At 39.4% G+C, this 20,026-nt stretch overlaps 1 protein-coding gene and 1 long non-coding RNA gene across 7 annotated transcripts in view; both read left to right on the plus strand.

Moving 5' to 3' along the window:
* The window catches only part of LOC121593600, a 43,538-nt gene extending 37,733 nt beyond the window's left edge, over positions 1-5,805 (plus strand). For 5 of the 6 annotated variants that reach the window (XM_041916123.1, XM_041916121.1, XM_041916120.1 and 2 more), the window contains one exon: positions 5,675-5,805. In XM_041916123.1, the coding sequence (XP_041772057.1) occupies positions 5,675-5,710 (36 nt within the window). In that variant the 3' untranslated portion in view covers positions 5,711-5,805. Of the gene's footprint in view, positions 1-1,968; positions 2,085-5,674 lie in introns of all 6 variants that reach the window. The other variant, XR_006004806.1, reaches the window with a different exon arrangement.
* An 8,490-nt stretch (positions 5,806-14,295) lies between these two features.
* Positions 14,296-19,589, plus strand: LOC121594024. The gene is made up of 2 exons (XR_006004885.1): positions 14,296-14,353; positions 19,528-19,589. It is a non-coding gene; the product is annotated as an uncharacterized LOC121594024 (long non-coding RNA).
* Positions 19,590-20,026: the final 437 nt, after the last annotated feature.

Here is a 20,026-nt window from a genome sequence, read left to right on the forward strand (position 1 = left end):
GAACAATCGAGACCCCTAAGGAACATTGAATTGAATGCAAACTCAGTCGTATTATGTTTCGATTAAATTCTGAATATTAACATAATTTTGTGCACACTCAATTGCACATTCTATATGGAAAAATAGATTTGCGTCAACCTTCTAAAAACGAAAAAAGAATGAAAATAACTTGATACACACACTTGGAATCTTCGCAACAACTAGTGATAGATTGGCAGAATCACACCCACGGCTCAAACCTATTTTCGATCTTAGCTAAAGCGACTCCGAATCACGCCAAGTCAAACCAACAGTTTCGTTGAATGCCGTCCGAAGCTTCGGTTCGTCGGTTGTCGCACGGAACGGCGACAAAGTAAAGTATTCAGGTAAAGGAGAAGTATAGAGAATAGAGTAAAGGATTCATTCGGCTCCGAATTTCTCCGAACGGATTTGCCTTAGAATGTTACATCTTTGATGTTCGATTGAAGCCACTTCTGTTTTTTCATAACCATGCCACCATAATTGTTAATAAAAATGATTGTAGCCAAGTTGGAATTTTGTGTACCCTACATTCTGCAAGAAGAATTAATGTACTTTCCAACCTCCCCAAAAATCTAAATCAAAATGATATGATTACGCTTAAGCCTAAATTGAGAATTAAAATAATCGAAATGCCGAAGTCCTGCGATATATAGCTTATTAATAGATTAGCTCACATAGTCCATACCTCAATTCGCGAATCATCTCCCTTCAAGTGTCAAAACAAGATTTGCCGATCTTTATGGGATCACACACCACGAATCTTCGTCAGATAAAATTATCGTAATTTAACAAAATTAGTCGTAAAATATGGGTTCTTGTAATAATATATGAATATACCACCATATACCCCTTGGAACTTGGAAAATGGCGAAAAATAATGTTTAAACACGTTTTATTACAATTTTCCTCTTAATCTGTCAAAAAATTTCAGGCAAATATTTTTGTAATTCATCCAGCGGTGGTTAGCTCGGATGGCTTGAAAAAGATTCGCTATAGGCTAGTAGACTTCCCCTACCTCAGTGAAAAAGTGTGGTTGAGCGATATTTTCTAGCAGAACTGCCGTGTTAGAACGCGACAAATGAAAAATGTCCTCCCAAGCGCCACAGATTAAGCTTAAACGACTGGAAAATTGAATATCCATAGAAAAAAAATGAAAGCTCCACAGCTTCATTGGTTTGATCAATAGATGGCGTATTACAACTCATCATTATATTGCTATCCTTTTCTTGCAATGTGTTTCGACAAGTTGCATTTTATTATGACCTATATAGCCTTCTAACTTTCTGAGCAAAAATCTATGTAAATGGTCGTGTGGTTAGATACGTGGGTATCAACACCAATGACCATTGCTCAAATCTCACTTGCTTCAGTGCTGGTGGTTTCCGTTGGAGTTTAGTATTTAAACAATCGTATCGCCGTTCTAGTTCTAGCGATGCATAACTTCAATGCGAAACCATACAACAGTACAGAGGAAATGAGAAAGCTCTCCTCCAAGCGATGAAGCTCAACTGGTTGGGGTATCCCACCAACAGATAGCGCCACCAGCTTTTTTGCTATTTTTAGAATGCATGAGTCGTTTGGCGTCTGCTAAACGAAGTCTTTCTATATTCCGTTTAGGTAGAGAACTTGAGTCGTTTAGAAGCCGTTTAGTGGTCGTTTAGTGGATTTGTGGCACTTGGGCTATTTTAATAATGAGGATAAAAGAAATTGCATGTGACTTTAAAATTATATTAAACATTTTTTTTTATAAAAGAGCACAATGAAAAATAACAATGCCAATTTTTAAATAAGAAAAGATTCCAGATTTGAAGCGAGGGGTACAAAAAGTCAATTAGTTTAACAATCATGATTTTTAACAGTATTTTATATAATTATTGAGGTATATTTTTTATTCTCAACTTTGCGGCCCCCGAATCATTGAAAAACTGTGCTTGCGGCTCTCTGAAGAAATGAGTTTGACACAGCTGGGCTACATGATAACAAAATGACCCTGAATGGCAAAAAAATATCTGTTTCCGTTAGAGTTATTATCGCTGACTCGCCTGCACGTGCATTTATTATACGTAAGTATTTTTTTTATAAAATGTTTTATTGAAAACGTGCTTAGGTTCTATTTAACATTAATATTTACAATGAACAACGCAGAACTTCTATGTCAATCACAGCATCATTGTTTTAGTTTAGTTTAGTTTAGTTTAGTTTAGTTTATTAATCGATGGACTATGAAGCCCTCTCGAGTCAAAATTTGTTTACAATACACATAAGATAACGAACAGAACATTTATATATTGTTATTGTTGAACGCATTCCGAACACTTAAAAGCGAAGTCAGTTCCGTTATCGTCATTCCAGGCTCGTAAATATCGTCAGCTGAATTTAAAAGACGGCACATACAAAGAAGGGGGTTGCGAGAGCCAAATGTTGTTCGGGTTTCAGCGACTGCCAGCATTGGTCGGCGACGAAGTATTCTGGCAGGAAAATAGAGGTGAATCCTTGAAAGTAGCTCGGGACTGTCGATGGTTCCGTTTAAGATTCCCGTGATAAATGCCAGTCTGGTGTGCTCAACACGTTCGGCGAGAGGCGGGATCCCAAGCAGCAAACACCTAGTTCTGTAGTCGAGACGACGCGGCCAATCACGAAGGGCGAAGCGCGTTGCCTTCCGTTGGATGGACTCTAGCCGCGCAAGTGCCCGAGTAGATGCTGGCCACCAAACAATGCTAGCATATTCCAGCAGTGGTCTGATAAGGGCGCAGTACAGTGTCTTGAAACACATAGGATCACGAAGCTCGCGCGTCATGTTTATGACCAAGCCAAGTAGACGATTGCCACTAGCGACTACTTGGTCTATCTGTTCTTCGAAGGAGAGTTTAGCATCTAGGAGGACTCCTAGATCCTTTACACAGTTCACTCTTTCGAGGTTCTGACCATCAAGCGTATAATTAAACAGCGCTGGAGCTCTTGAACGGCTGAATGAGATTATGGCGCATTTATCGATACAGACGCTTAGTGCGTTACGCTTGCACCAGGAGACAAATTCAGTCAAAGTGGCTTGAAGTTGAAGATGGTCCTCGGGCTCACGGATTTCACGATAGATTTTAGCATCATCTGCGTAGAGTAGGCAACTATTATCCGGGAGTGCCGTGCACAAGTCGTTTATGTAGAGCAGAAACAACAGAGGCCCCAGGTTGCTGCCCTGGGGTACGCCGGAAGAGGCACCGATAGATCTTGATTGGTGGGAGCCCATTCTAACTGCATATTAGTGATGTGCTGTATGGAGCGCACCCACGACTCCGATCCGACTCCGACTATTGTTAGTTCGATTCCGACTCCGGCAAAATGGAACCACTAGATCCGCCCGGAGTCGGAGTCATCCGGAGTCGTCCGGAGTCGACCGGAGTCGACCGGAGTCGTCCGGAGTCGACGACTCTGAACGACTCCGAACGACTCCGAGCGAGTCCGACTCCGAACGTCTCTGGACGACTCCGAACGACTCCGGTCGACTCCGAACGACTCCAAACGACTCCGAACGACTCCGACTCCGGGCGACTCCGGGCGATTCCGGACGACTTCGAACGACTCCGAACGACTCCGGACGACTTCGACTCCGAACGACTCCGGACGACTCCGAACGACTCCGGACGACTCCGAACGACTCCGGACGACTCCGACTCCGGGCGACTCCGGATGACTCCGACTCCGGGCGACGCCGGGCGACTCCGGGCGACTCCGGGCGACTCCGTACGACTCCGGACGATTCCGAACGACTTCGGATATTGCAGCGCGGACCTACCTTCCGGAGTCGATTCCGAATTTAACGGAGTCGGATCGGAGTCGACTCCGGATTTTTGCCAACTTTACCCATCACTACTGCATATGAACGACCACATAAATACGATTTCATCCACTTTACCAGGGGTGGTGATAATCCAAGTCTATCAAGTTTTGCCAGAAGAATGTTGTGGGACACACTGTCAAAAGCCGCCTTAATGTCCGTGTAAATGGCATCAACCTGCATACCATCATCAATGGACTTATAACAGCCGCTAACGAATTGCATCAGATTTGTCGTAGTTGATCTCTTAGGCATGAATCCATGTTGGTTGGTGCTGATGTATTTGCTGGCAGATGCTATTAATGGTTCATAGATGAGGAGCTCGAACACTTTGGCGCAGGCAGATAAAGAGGTAATACCTCGATAGTTCACTGCTTCGTTTTTGCTGCCTTTTTTGTGGATGGGTGTTAGCCATGAGACCTTCCACAGTGATGGAAAGGTTCCTGTGCGCAGAGATTCGTTAAAAATCTTAGTTAAAACAGGAGCTACCGATACGGCACAACGCTTGAGAATTGTCGCTGGGATACCATCTGGCCCCTCGGAGTATGACGACTTGAGACGCTCGATTTTTTGGGTGACCAGGGTCTCGGTGGCGATAGGTAGCGTGACATGAATTGCATCTGCCGGAGTGTTCACGAGTGCGGAAGCAACAGCCTCCGGATTTGTGATGTTAGAGATGAAGCTATCCTCGAAACGCGTGGCGAACAGTTCACAAATATTTAATGGCGAGTGTGCACAATTATCCTTATACCGAATAGTCCCGGGGAGGCCAGTTGACTTGCGCATGTTGTCGGCAAAGCTCCAAAAGCGGCGAGGGTACTTTCGCAAGCTTCGTTCAGTGTGGCGTATATATCGACGATAGCAGACTCTATTATAACGTCGATAAAGTGCATGAACACCATTGTAGTAAAGCCGACACGGTGTGGATCGACTAGCGCGCAAATAGTCATAAGCGGCTCGCTTTGCTTTTTTTAGGGCATGTAATGTGCGGTCGTAATGTCGTCGTCAGCCGGTCTCGTAGTACAGTCGTCAACTCGTGCGACTTAACAACATGCCCGTCATGGGTTCAATCCCCAAATGGACCGTGCCGCCATACGTAGGACTGACTATCCTGCTATGGGGGAAATCAATTAGTCACTGAAAGCCAAACTCACAAGTGGTGCAGGCAGGCCTTGACCGACAACGGTTGTTGAGCCAAAGAAGAAGAATGTGCGGTCACCCCACGGCGGTCCGCGATGGGGCTTTTTAATAGGAGCACATTTAACGCAATGCGGCCCGCATAAACTCTGAGAAATCGTTCGTGGCATGGTCAATGGATGTATAGTTTGAGCATTCAAAGGATTGGTTGAAGGAGCAGATCAGTCTCTTGAGTTTAGTAAGGTCAGCACGTGCGTAATTGAGCTTTATTTCCGTAACAGTGGTAGCGTGATTCATAGACGATGCTGTGATTTCTAAATCAAATTCGAGCGGTGGGTTTCAATGATGTGGATGATATAGTTCACAAACAAACTTAGGATATGGCTGCGTTTACCTGCACTAATGCCATTTAGTACAGGCAAACGCAACAAACCGAACAATAACGTTGACGAAGATGGACACCCTGAAATTACAATGCTAATTCGCTGGTGCAGAATCTGCCAAGCATCAGCAACTCTTCTGCAGCTATCGAATTTGTGTTCCAGGGTGTCTATTGCAGGACAAAACGAACATGACGGAGATGGAACGCGGTTCATTCGATGCAGCAGCTCTCCATGGCTGATTAAATGAAATTCTGATTTTATTAATAATGTGTACTAATTTTATTGTTTTATTTTATTGCAGAGGTTTGCTACTACAACGGAGTACACGGGTGCTTAAAGTGTAAATGCTGTGAAACTTCCCTTCTTCTTCTTCTTCTTTGGCACAACAACCGCGGTCGGTCAAGGCCTTCCAGTACCCACTAATGAAGTGAGCTTGGCTTTCAGTGACTTATTGTTACCATAGCAGGATAGTCAGTCCTACGTATGGAGTACGGTCTATTCGGGACTTGAACCCATGACGGGCATGTTTTTACGTCGTACGAGTAGACGACGGTACCACCAGACCGGCCCGTGAAACTTCCCTAAAAACTCCAAAAAAAGTTATTTTCGAGGATACAAAAGCACCACCAAGAACAGATAAGGAATTTCGAGATGAAAAACCCAGTTCTACAGGCCATCGGAGAGGTAAAACACCACTTACGGATTTAAAACGTTTCGACATGATAAAAGGTATAGCTACTAGTGATTTGCTACATTTAATACAATTAGGTATAGTTTTCAAACTTCTGCTAGGTTGGGTCGAAGGAGCTCTTGCTCCTTTTAAAAAATGGTGCAAAGAAGATATTATTGAAATATCAGAAGAGCTTATCAGCATATTATTGCCCTCAGAAATCCATAGAAAGTTTAGGTCCCTTAATTATTTGCACTTTTGGAATGGTACAGAATTTGGTAGTTTTTTGCATAACGCAGGTATAGTTGTTTTGCAAGATAGAATAGGAAAACTAGCATATGAACATTTTAAATTATTGTATTGCGCTATAACGATGTTATCGTCTCGGGCATTTAAGGATCAGTGGGAATATGCAGGAACATTATTGAAGCAATTTGTAGAGGATTACAGTGTTGTTTATGACCGTGTACATCTTGTCAGTAACGTTCATCTTTTGCTTCATGTATAAGAAGAGGTAGACAGATTAGGCCCTTTGATAACTTTTTCGACGCATGCTTTTGAAAATACTAGTTAATTTGGCCCGGTTACAGGGTTATGCAAGATAATTTCTGGGGTATATACTAACCTGCATGTAACGTTTTTCTTAAAATACAACGCAAATTCCATGTGGTTTTTAATTCTAGGTGATGCATTAATCCCGAACCCATGTTGAATCTGAAATTTGATACAACTTATTCAGGTGCTGGAACTGATTCCATTCCCGTATAGGTGTTATAATTAGACATGAACCTGATCGTGGAACTGATCCTAAACCCTGACTGGTAATTTTTACTGATCTTGATCCTTTCCGGTCGTGAAGTTGATCCCATTCCCATACCGGATCTGAAATATATCTTAACCCTATAGGGTAAACGTACCTATAGTGGTGGTAGTACCAATAGTGGTAGTATGGCTCTAAGATACCCCCCATACGATAATTGAAGTGCAATTGATATATGTAGTATATGTCATTGTTTGATGTTCTCTGTTTTTTTTAAAGCACAGTTCCATTACAGTGATAGAAAAATCCTATATTTTGTGAAATGTGTCAACATTCTCCCAAAATCCATAGCATTTCATAAAAAAATCATAATTATTAACGCAAAATAACGCTTTTAATGACCACATAACAACGCAATTATTATTATTTTAACATAGCTTTCATAAAATGTTACTGATTTTCTAAAACTCATTGTCTTATGACCATATTTTCATATTCTTTTGAGTTTTTACCATATTGCCATTTAAGGTACACAAAATAGGCATATTGAAATAGTGGGTATAGATATAAAATTAGTAAAAACAGGACATTTTAGATTTTTTTCTGCGATATTGTTGACATTTCGTATTTTTTCCCCAAAAATAAGGAGCAGAAATGAGTTTCCTGTTAGTAATTTACCAAAATTCCAAAATTCGCTCATCCAACTGAGTGAAAAATCCACTTCGAATCAAGCATACTCTCCCCGGCTTTTGAATTTTTGCATCACCAATCACACTATACATTTTTTACTGTCAAATTATGTAAGAAATTAATATTATGGATATGATTCTTACAATTCAAATGAAAACAACTTCAAACTAAGTTGGATGTATATTATGCACGGGACATGTAGCGATCCCGTAGTAGAGTCGTCAACTCGAACGACTCATGGGTTTCCATTCTGGGCCCGTTATGGGTTCAAGCCCAGAATGAACCGTCCCCCCGTAGCAAGGATTAACTATCCGGCTGCGTGGTAATGCATTATCAAGTCTCGAAAGCCTTTATAGGCCGGCATATCCGCGTAGGACGTTACGCCAAATAGAATAGTTATATTATACACAGTTTTTTAGGTATTTTTGGTTACCAACACTATAGTAACACAATACGACGACTATATGAACCATACCACCATTATAGGTACAACGAAGTCGTCATAAAAATATACTTTTTTCGTAAATGTGTTGTGTTTGATGGTAAAAATGCTTGTGATAGCCAATATAATACATATTTAAATCGCAATGTGTTAAAATATTCATAAATGCAACTTCCTGACACTTTAATTCTATTAAAGCACAACTGTTCTCCTACAAATTGCTCCACTATTGGTACATTTACCCTACCGGTACTGAAATTGTATATATACCGGCATAACGACTCCAAAACCGTACCGGTATTGGAATTGATCCCGAACCCACACCAAAACCTACACTGATTCCATAACGGTACTGGAACTGATCCTGACTCTATGCACATCCTGCGACATATACCTTTCGGTACTGGAACTGAACCCCTTGAAATGATTAAGATTCCATGTCAGTCATGGAACAGATCCTGATTCCGAGCCCTGATACTGCTTCCACCTAATACGCACTAATGGAACCATCCAGTCCAGTTTTACTATTTTTATTTTTTGTTGCATCGAGGGGTCCAGCGGAGAGTCATCAACTCGGACATTTTAACATGCCCATCCCATGGCCCTTAGTAAGGATTGACTATCCGGCTCAGTGGTACTAAGTATCGAAAGCCTGTATAGGCCGGAATGACCCGTTACTCCTAAAAGAAGGGTATTTATTTCAGTTACTTTTTCGTATGAATGTTTTCGCTGCGTTTTAATGCATCCGCATCCAGTTCTTTGGACCACTTATTGGAAAACTTTACCTACACGACGTAGAAGACAATCTTTAGATATGCTTAAACCAAAAATTAGGCCCATGTATGGAAAAATCTCGAAAGATCACAGAAAAACGTCTAATTATTAAATTTATACTGTAATTTGTATCATTCTTCTCCATACCTATCAAAACACTAAACACCAAGTCGGCGTTGCGTTTTCCATAACCATAGCGGTTGTATTGTATTGCGTTGTATGGATGTAAACTAAGCAAAAAAAAATCCAAGCTACCGCTGGAAAGTAACGCTGATCAGCCTTTACTAGAATTTTATAATAGAGATAATAGTGATGCTACAGATAATTAAACATAGCTACGTAACATCTGGTTATAGAAGTTTACATCAAGCTATAGGAAAAATTATATTATTGCGAGATATAGAAACTGCTAGTAACCAGGAAAGTATAACGTATCCGAAACTTAAAGTAAAAAAGGATGAAACAATTTTACAAGTTAGACAGGAGTTTTTGTTAAGGAAACAGTTTAGGGATTGTTGGTTTTTAACTAAAAAGAATATTATAGTCAAGTACGATAAGCCGGTCTCATTGTATAGTCGTCAACTCGTACGACTTAACAACATGCCCGTCATGGGTTCAAGCCCCAACTAGACCGTGCCGCCATACGTGGGACTGACTATCCTGCTATGGGGGGGTAATCCAAAAGTCACTGAAAGCCAACCCCACAAGTGGTACAGGCAGGCCTTGACCGACAACGGTTATTGAGCCAAAAGAAGAAGAAGAAGAAGTCAAGTACGATAAAGCCATCGAGGAGTCAGGATCTGTAATTATTCATGGTTATCCTTTAGTAAAGCGTTTTCAGGCATTCACAACTTCTTGCGCTTTATAATTATTAAAAATTATTAAAAATTAAAAATTAAATTATTAAATTATTTTTAAAAATTTATAATTATATCGGATATGAAAACGACACTTCACCAACGCTTCGAACCAAATCTATAAGTGACATTAAATGTAAAATGGTAGCTATTAAGACAATACGAACTGGTTCTAAACTACATTTTACTCCATTATTACACACTTTAACAGAATGAGGTATGAGTAGGTTAAATAGGCTAAATAGGTTAACTAGGTTAAGTAGGTTAAGTAGGTTAAGTAGGTTAAGTAGGTTAAGTAGGCCAAGTAGGTTAAGTTATAGATATTAAGCAACCGAGTAGACCCGGTATAAGGTCGGACTTAATCCAGAGACAGAACTAAATACTCTGTCTCAAAGTTGCCTTAAGTATATTGTAAATTTACAAATAATGTTGAAAAATGTAAGATGTATATTCAATAAAAAAAAAGTTTATGTGAATTGGAAAAAAAAGTTTGAAATATTCTGAGAAGAATCCTGCATATATGACGATTATTTATACAGAGTTCGTAGTTAACATTTTTATTTATTGTGATTACATTTTTAATACAAAAAACATTATAAGTTGAGGTAGCTTAATTACTTCTTTAACATAGTAAAAATTTAAATTTGTACATAATACGTTATTATTATTAAACATCAATTTTGTACAGCTCTATTTCTGTTCTTTTTCATTATGTTTAAAAAAGCCAATGATTTTATCATTATAGCCAAAAACAGGATACACGAGTCGAGTGATTTGATTGCTTATCGTAAATCTCTTTGCGGATTGTAGCCAGAATGAAGATTCGTCATCTTCCCACCATTTCCTTAGCCACATATTCAATTCATTTTAGAAGGATTAAAGCTAGATTTTTTTAAATTCAGGCGATCTTTGCCATATCGAAGCTTTAGTTTAAAAAAATCTTCCACGTCTTTTTCAGTGGCCTGTTGGAAGGGATTGCTACCTATGGCTCTAAACAGTTCTAATATGTTATATGTGATTAAGGGAATTTTGGGGTCATAAGATAACACCTTTCCAGTTGCAACCTGCAAACAGTTCTGGATCAAAAATCAAATCGCGTGCCTCGTGCATCCTGTCTTTTACATCCGCTTTCTTTATGCTTTAATCCAGCCATTTGTGTATATTTTCCTTGAAATTATCTTCTGTTCTTAACTTTGGTTAAAATTATCCATATCGTCTTTTGTTTTTAGTTTTTGAAACCCTTCTGGGGCTTTTGATTGAGCTCCTACACCTTTCCCTACACATACCACGTTACTAATTTGTTCAACAAAAACTTGAACATGCGTAATTTTTTTCGATTGCTTCGATAAACTACCTAAAATAACGTTTTGGCTATTTTTCATTTCCAAAAATTCTTCTCTCTGACTGCGCAATTCATCAAGTATAGCTGCTTGATTTTTTAAAATTTGTTTCAATAGTCCCATCACATCGCTTGAAGAATATGATGAGTCCTTTTCTCCGTTATATTCAATCAATTCATCTTCAAAATCGTCTAGCGATGAAATATGTTCCCCATCGTCTTCTCGTTGACGCGTAGCAGCTCGAATTCATTTTTTCCTGTTATACAGTGTTGGTGTTATTGTTTTTTGGTGTTATACAGGATATTAACATATTAACATATTAACAACAATACAATATCATCATACATATTTCACACACGCAAAACACTAACTGCTGCTTTCGAACATAAAGTCTCTGAATCAACTCACCTTTAACAATTTCACGCTACTGCAAAAGCACCGGGCAGTTATGCTGAAACTCCTTTTTATGGCTCTGTGCAGCTCGTCTGGCACGATCCGGAATGGTGTAACACGCAAGATGCTGGACTAGCATTTATCCACACGAGGTTCGGTTTACGGCGATTTCTATAGAAAAAAGGTAAGTGTTGTGGGCAGCCGTGCGTGCCGACCCCTGGACTTGCCGTGGCAGTTGCGCTGCCACCGGTCAACGTCCAGGGGGACGACAGCAGTGTTGTTAACTGTTGACATTTTTCATGACAGTCACCGTAAACAGCCGGTCAAAATAATTTTTGGCTGATGACATTCAATGCTTCCACGACACGACTGTCATTAAACGAAATTCATTCGTGTCGCTACCGTCAGGGCTGATGCAGTGACATGAAATGTAAACAATGTAGTATGAATGTCATTTGACATTTTTTGAACAACACAAATCGATACGATCGGAGGATTATGAAGTGTATCGTCGCTGAATATGGGGATTCTAGTGAAATAGCAAAAACTAGTGAAATGAAAGCCTTTGCACCGCACGCTCTGTTGTAGTTTGACATGAATACGGCCGTTTGCAATACGACACAGTTCACTACTCATACAGGTTGGCGAATGTCAAATGAATGTATCTTGAAAATGTCTTCATGTCAAATGACATTTTTTGACGGGAATGTCAAATGACAGAGAGAGATGGGAATGGGAAGCTTCAAATCGAATGAATGTTTACAATTTTATGTCGATGAACGTCACCGTTCGCAACACTGGACGACAGTGTGTACACGCACACTGTCGCACACACTAAGCGCGTAAGGCTTACCCGGCGCTCTAGCACCAATCGAACACGACATCGAACATGGAAAATGTATGGGATTTGACATGTTTGTCTTGTTTGTTTGTTTGTGTCTGACAGTGCACCTCCATATGATTATATGGGTTTGTTCGAGTCGGATGTCGTGTTCGATTGGTGCCAGAGCGGAGCCTTACCCGGCGCTCTAGCACCAATCGAACACCAAAGTGGGTAGAAAGGAGGTGTCGTCATGTAGAACAATTGGGCATCGAGGCTTTAGAAAAAAGCACAAAACCAGGATTGACGGCAGTTGTCAAATGCGACGAATGTTGCTGATATTTAGATATAATATATGAATTGTTTTCGTTTAATACACATGTTTTTAGCATTAAAAATTCGTATTTTGCATCCACACTCCATAAATCGACATTTTACACGTTATAATGTAGCTGCTGCTTGTAAACAAATATCGACGGCTGTTGTCAAACTGAATCTCAAAATGGCAACATGCCAAACGCTAAGAAGACACCTCCTCTATATTCCACCTTGTCGAACACGACATCGAACATGAAAAATGTATGGGCATGTTTGTCTTGTTTGTTTGTTTGTGTCTGACAGTGCACCTCCATATGATTATATGGGTTTGTTCGAGTCGGATGTCGTGTTCGATTGGTGCCAGAGCGCAGCCTTAGTGTGTGCCGAGCGCCGAGCAGAGTGTGTACGAAGGCCGATCGAGCAGGAGCTCTCGGCAGGGGCGCTCGGTGCGGCTTGCGCGCGGCCTACGTTGTAAACTGTTATACATTTTAACGTGTTTGTATTTCGTGTATCAGTATTTATTATGTACGTTATACGTGTTTAAATAAAACATAAGCAGTTCATAACAGTAAGTCCCTCTGATGTTAATCTATATGTATGATTCTTCTCTTCCAATAGCTCCTGCTCCACCACCTTACACCTTACCTTCCTGATAAACAACTCATTAGATGACACACCCCGTCAAACATTGCGAGGGTTGGGAGCGGTATCATCTGCTCGAAATCATAAGGTCATTAAATAATCTTTATTTTTCATTCATAAGTTTTTGTTGTTGAGGTGTTATTCGCCAAAAAGATTACAGGCGGTCCCCGAGATACACGGTTATTGGGGACCGAAAACGGCCGCAAAATACCGAGTATCTCGAATTTCCTCGTAAGTCGAATCTCGTGATTTCCAGCCAAAATATCACTAATTTTTGTGCAATTTTGCAAGTAGGGGATTGTTTAAGCCACCAAATTTATCATTTGATATGTTTCTACTGAATTTAACAGTTTTAAACGATTTGAAATAGTATTTCACATTCGATCAATACGGAAATTATTTGGTATTTCGCAATGGATGTGTCAAATCAGTACAATTTGCTCAAAGAACTGTTAAATTTAGAAAAACGCGTATCTCCGAATCCGCGTATAAGAGGTACCGTGTATCTCGGGGACTGCCTGTACTTCTCCAATTTTTGTGGATTTTTGCAAAATAAAATCTCAAAATGTAGGTGTTTAGTAAGCTATAATTTTCAATGTTATACCTGCTCTCGGGGTGCTATAATTATAACTGCTAAAACTAGGGGTGAAAAAACTACCAAGGCTCGCAAGCTCTTTAATGCGAGGGCTCTGAAGCGGTGAACTTGTATGGCGTGCGAGCCCTCGCGCGCCCTCGCAAATCGCTGTCAATTGCATGGCGGGACAGCACTTGGCTCCTAACATACACATGTACAATTCTCCCAAGAAGCAAAATATTTTTTCTTTTTTTTTGGTTGGCAATCCTGCAATTTTACGGTGCTTTCAATCCACCTCGTTTTTTCTCATTTTCCTTCATTATCACCCCGCCATGCAATTGACAGCGATTTGCGAGGGCGCGCGAGGGCTCGCACGCCATACAAGTTCACCGCTTCAGAGCCCTCGCATTAAAGAGCTTGCGAGCCTTGGTAGTTTTTTCACCCCTAGTTTTAGCAGTTATAATTATAGCACCCCGAGAGCAGGTATAACATTGAAAATTATAGCTTACTAAACACCTACATTTTGAGATTTTATTTTGCAAAAATCCACAAAAATTGGAGAAGTACAGGCAGTCCCCGAGATACACGGTACCTCTTATACGCGGATTCGGAGATACGCGTTTTTCTAAATTTAACAGTTCTTTTGTAGAATGCAATAGCAGTGACAGAGAGGGACAGCATGTACAAGTAGGGAGAATAGGTTGGCAGTTGTTATTGAACCACCACCGACAAACCGACGTGACACTGGTGTTACAAAAGTGTCCCACACGAAAGTACTGTCATTTACCAGTGAGGCGAACACTTCTGTCAAAGTAAGCTCTGTTCATTGCTGCTTCGATGCAAACAACTTTTCTAAATACAAATGGCGAAGGAAGTGTGAGGCAAGATTTTGTGATAATTATTGGACAAAACACCCAGGAAAATCATTTTATAAGTTTCTCAATCAATACAAAAGATGTGAGAAGTACATAAAACATTACGCATTGGAATTTGCGAAGAAAAACAAAAAGGGGATTTAGCAGTTTCTTCTCTGTGTCAGTGTAGTAAGCGAATCATTATAGAGATGGCGCTAGTGTTTAACGTATTTTCATTTGAAATAAGGAGACAACTTTGGAAGCTTATTTTGTTCGAAGTGTCATGTCGGTTTGTCGGTGGAACCACCGCCGAAGACGGGCGAATAAATATTACACCGAACCAGAACTCTACAATTGGCGCAGCCGGTACGATTTTTGTTGGTGGTGTGTAAAACGTGCAGATAAGAGATGATGGAAAGAGTGAGTCTGGGAAAAAAAGTTGTAGCACGTAGCGTTTTACGAAAGAAAGGCAAAAAGGTGAGTTAGGCAAAATCCCGAAGCATTGCCCCAAACGTGGAAAAGGCGCAAGTGTAAATGACAGCCATGTTGCGTACCCAATCAACAAAACTGACGCTTACTAACAGAACCCAACAAACATTTTAATATGTAAGAGCGAGAAAGCATGATTATTTTTGCTGACCGGGAAAAGAGAATGAGAGTTTGGTTTGAAATCTACAGCGCAGTTTGGCAAACTAAAAAAAAATAAGAAAGAATATGAAAAATCGAGAAGAATGCAAGTCCGGTTGAAGACCGTAGTACATACCCAAAATAATACTATTGATTAAAAAAAGAGAATGCGTGTCCGGTTGAAACTCCGCAGCGCAAAGTAGTGTTTGTAATAAAAAGAGACTTTGAATAAATATAATTTTAAAATAGCATGCAAGTCCGGTTGAAGACCGTAGTGCATATCGAAATAATTATAATGATTATAAAAAAAGAATGCGAATCCGGCTGAAAACACCAAGCGCACAGTGTTTGCAGAAACAGAAAGATGTTGAAAAATTTCAATTTAAAAAAAAAAAGATGCGAGTCCGGTTAAAAATCCGTAGCGCACTGGTTTTGATGAAAACTGAAACAGTAAGAAGCATGCAAGTCTGGTTAAAGACCGCAGTGCAAATAAAAATATTTTATAAAAAAACAAACAGTCGTAAAAGGAGATGCGAGTCCGGTCGAAGACCGTAGCGAACAGCAATCCGAAACAAATAAAATGCGAGTCTGTTTACAAATCCATAGCGCAGTTTTTCCATAGTAAACAGGCAAGTCCGAAAGATTCGAAGTGCCGTAATAAAGTTAATGTGAGTCCGGTGTGATTCCGTAGCACAAAAGGGCAAGTCCGGAGAAATCCGTAATGCCATATTATAATGAGAATGTGAGCCCGGTATGATTCCGTAGCACAAAAGGCAAGTCCGAAAAATTCGAAGTGCCGTATTAAAATGAATGTGAGTCCGGTGTGATTCCGTAGCACAAAAGGGCAAGTCCGGAGAAATCCGTAGTGCCATATTATAATGAGAATGTGAGCCCGGTATGATTCCGTAGCACAAAAGGCAAGTTCGAAAAACTCGAAGTGCCGTGTTAAAGTTAATGTGAGTCCGGTATGATTCCGTAGCACAAACGGCAAGTCCAGAGAAATCTGTAGTGCCATATAATGAGAATGTGAGCCCGGTATGATTCCGTAGCACAAAAGGCAAGTCCGAAAAAATTCGAAGTGCCGTATTAAAACGAATGTGAGTCCGGTGTGATTCCGTAGCACAAAAGGGCAAGTCCGGAGAAATCCGTAGTGCCATATTATAATGAGAATGTGAGCCCGGTATGATTCCGTAGCACAAAAGGCAAGTCCGAAAAATTCGAAGTGCCGTGTTAAAGTTAATGTGAGTCTGGTATGATTCCGTAGCACAAACGGCAAGTCTAGAGAAATCTGTAGTGCCATATTGTAATGAGAATGTGAGTCCAGTATGATCTAGTATGAATATCCAGTATTTAGCACCAAAGGCAAGACCGAGGAATTTCGAAGTGCCGCATTAAAACTAATGTTAGACCGGTATGGTTCCATAACATAGAAATCAAGTTAGAAGAATTGCCATACTAAAATAGGTAAATTGATATTATGCAGCATACGCTGACGACAAAAGTAGAAATGAAAGTATAGTGGTGGAAAAAGAGATTAATCTGGCAAGCCAAGTTGTCACATAAAAGACAACTTAGATTAATATAAAAACAAGCTAAAGAGTGGCTGGCAGCGCGAGAAGCTCAATGTGCGTGACATCTTGAATGTGATTATGTGCGATAAAAAGAATGCGATTCCGGCTGTTATGTGAAGTGCACAGTTGCACATAAAAAAAGCGATAGAGAGAGACGGAGAAAGAGAGAGATAGAGATAGATAGAGAGAGACAGAGAAAGAGAGAGATAGAGATAGATAGAGAGAGACAGAGAGAGACTTAGAGAGAGAGAGAGAGAGAGAAAATAAAATTGAAGATTTAGAGGAAAAATACAATTGAGAGACAGGATACAGTAAACAAAAAAAAACGAAAAGAATGTAGACATAGTTTGTATTATGTGATAACATTTAATAGAATAAAACAAAATTAGATGTGGTGCTGACTTTTAATTAATAAGGCTCTTTTGATGCATAAAAAAAATACAATAGGCAAATTTTGTTAGAGTCTTGTTAATTAGGAATCTTGTTGATAACTTCAAAGAAAGTAATGTAATGCGAACGAAAATCGGGGAATAATTCCTACTGTTAAAAATAATTACATAAAAACGTTAGTCATGCATTTATATAAACAAACGGGATTTGTTTGCAAATCAAATGCTAATACATCACGACATAATTGTGATTCAACCGAAATGCACATGATGATAGATAGATTAGAAGACTTGATTATAAACTATGGATCTAGCTATTGGAGATTGAAAAATAATCAATTTGTTGATTTCATTAATCGTTATTGTGTATATCCAACAACATGTAGTATTTTAAGAATGCAGTTGCTTTGGAGGTTTGTGGTAATGATAGAGTATTTCAAAAATATTAGAGGGAATCATTGCTCTTCCTATGCTTATGATACAATACCAAAATTGATAACAGGATACAAGTTCAAAAAAAACATTGGTCCGAAGGGTTTACTCGCTATAATAGCAATCCAGATAGATTGTCCAGATCTCCAGATCCAGATCGACCAATCCCAAATTCAACCCATTCCAGATGGAGCTAGGCTAATTGCTATGATAGCTGCTAGGATGAAAGGACGTCCAATTTGACAGCCTACTGACCGATTTTGGTACCTGGTTTAGAGCAAATTAGCGATAAGTTCGGTTAAGGTCTTGAAGTAGGGTTGAATAAGGTCAACGCAAACAGCTGGTAAAAATTAGGCTTCATCGAGGATAGTAGCCAAAGCAATTAGAAGAAGACAGGCATATGATTGGACAAATGGGCAAAATTATCTACGCGAGCGAAGGTTAAAGTAATCGAAATGAAGTCACTAACAGATTGATACACACGGACAACACAGAGTAACAAGCTGATTATGAAGATTATTAAACTGGGATGGGAAATTAATTTTTAAATGCTTAACAATTAAAAAAAGAGATCATAATGACTACTTAAGGTAGTTGCAATCTTACATCGCAAAAAAGGGAAATGAAAATTCATTACGGACAAAATGAAACATAAGGTTAAAAAAAAAGAAGAAAGAAGAAAATTTAAGAGCATATACAATAACATGTTTGATATTTTGCCACACCTTCCAGTACGTGTAGATAGCAAAAGTTGGTGCAGGAAAAAATCATTCCTTCTTGGAATAAAGAGTAACTGACAAACATTTTGGACGAGTCCCAGGTCAGTAGATTATACGTGAGAATTCAAGTTTGTAAAACCAGCCCGTAAGACCAGCTAAGATGATATCTGAAAGATAATGTCCATAATAATGTAATGAAAGATTATGTAATGTCTATTGATCATGGTTGTGAGACTGACAAAAGCTAAAATGCATCGGAATGAGTTAGGAAAATACGGAAGAGCAAAGTTAACAAGAAGTATAGATACAAAAGATAGTTCGAAGAAGCGACGTATTGTAGGAATTGTGATAAATAGAAGAAGTAAATAAGACAAGAATCGAACATTACTGCAAATATGTAGAATATATGTTATTTATGTCAAAAAGGCTTTGAGATGTTGAAATAAGTAAGCGTTGGAATAGGAATCTACTTTGCAAAAAAAAAAGTCTGACATGAGTCATCGATGAGGACAGTTATAAATGTAGATGTGTTTGAAGTGTTAAGAATGAAGTCAAGCAAAGAAAGCGAGAAGGAAGATGACACGGAATTTATAGGAGCAATACAGAAGCAAGTGACAACGGGTAGAATTGAACCAACGAAGGATGTTGAAGCGGTTGAGCGCAGATCTCAAAGAAAAATCAGCTGTAGTTACAGTTACATGTATCGGATAAGTATTGAGTTTGGGAATGTTAAATGAAAAATGAAATTATTTTGAAAAATAATTTTTTTTGCAGCTTCTCTTTAGCGTAATGCACAAGACTTTACCCTGAATCATGATGCAGAGAAGTCCTTCGAGGTGGCCGAGACACGGAAATGTACTACACGCAATAGGATTTCAGAACACGTGGAGAGATGGAGCACATATATGATACAACCATCAAGTTACTAATGCTATGAAGGAAGTGGAAGAATAGAAGATCGAGATGTAGATGTACAAAAAAAAAAAAATCATTTGCAAGAAACCACGACAGAGTAGTCAGAATCATGAAGTATTATGACAATTAAAAAGTTAGACCATGCAAATTTGGTTTTTGTTAGGATTTAAGGATTAGACGTAGATGTATATACAATCGATATTGTAAACCGTGAATTGTTTGTTTTAAGTTGAAAAACCATAGAAAATCTGTATAACAGAATATAAGAGAGGCTTTTTTTTTCACTGTTTTTCTTGGAGGAGGAAAGGGATTGTAGAATGCAATAGCAGTGACAGAGAGGGACAGCATGTACAAGTAGGGAGAATAGGTTGACAGTTGTTATTGAACCACCGCCGAAGACGGGCGAATAAATATTACACCGAACCAGAACTCTACACTTTGAGCAAATTGTACTGATTTGACACATCCATTGCGAAATACCAAATAATTTCCGTATTGATCGAATGTGAAATACTATTTCAAATCGTTTTAAAACTGTTAAATTCAGTAGAAACATATCAAATGATAAATTTGGTGGCTTAAACAATCCCCTACTTGCAAAATTGCACAAAAATTAGTGATATTTTGGCTGGAAATCACGAGATTCGACTTACGAGGAAATTCGAGATACGCGGTATTTTGCGGCCGTTTTCGGTCCCCAATAACCGTGTATCTCGGGGACCGCCTGTAATCTTTTTGGCGAATAACACCTCAACAACAAAAACTTATGAATGAAAAATAAAGATTATTTAATGACCTTATGATTTCGAGCAGATGATACCGCTCCCAACCCTCGCAATGTTTGACGGGACGTGAGAATGTACATT

The sequence above is a fragment of the Anopheles merus genome, chromosome 2L (assembly GCF_017562075.2).
Source record: "Anopheles merus strain MAF chromosome 2L, AmerM5.1, whole genome shotgun sequence".
Classification (NCBI taxonomy): Eukaryota; Metazoa; Arthropoda; class Insecta; order Diptera; family Culicidae; genus Anopheles; species Anopheles merus.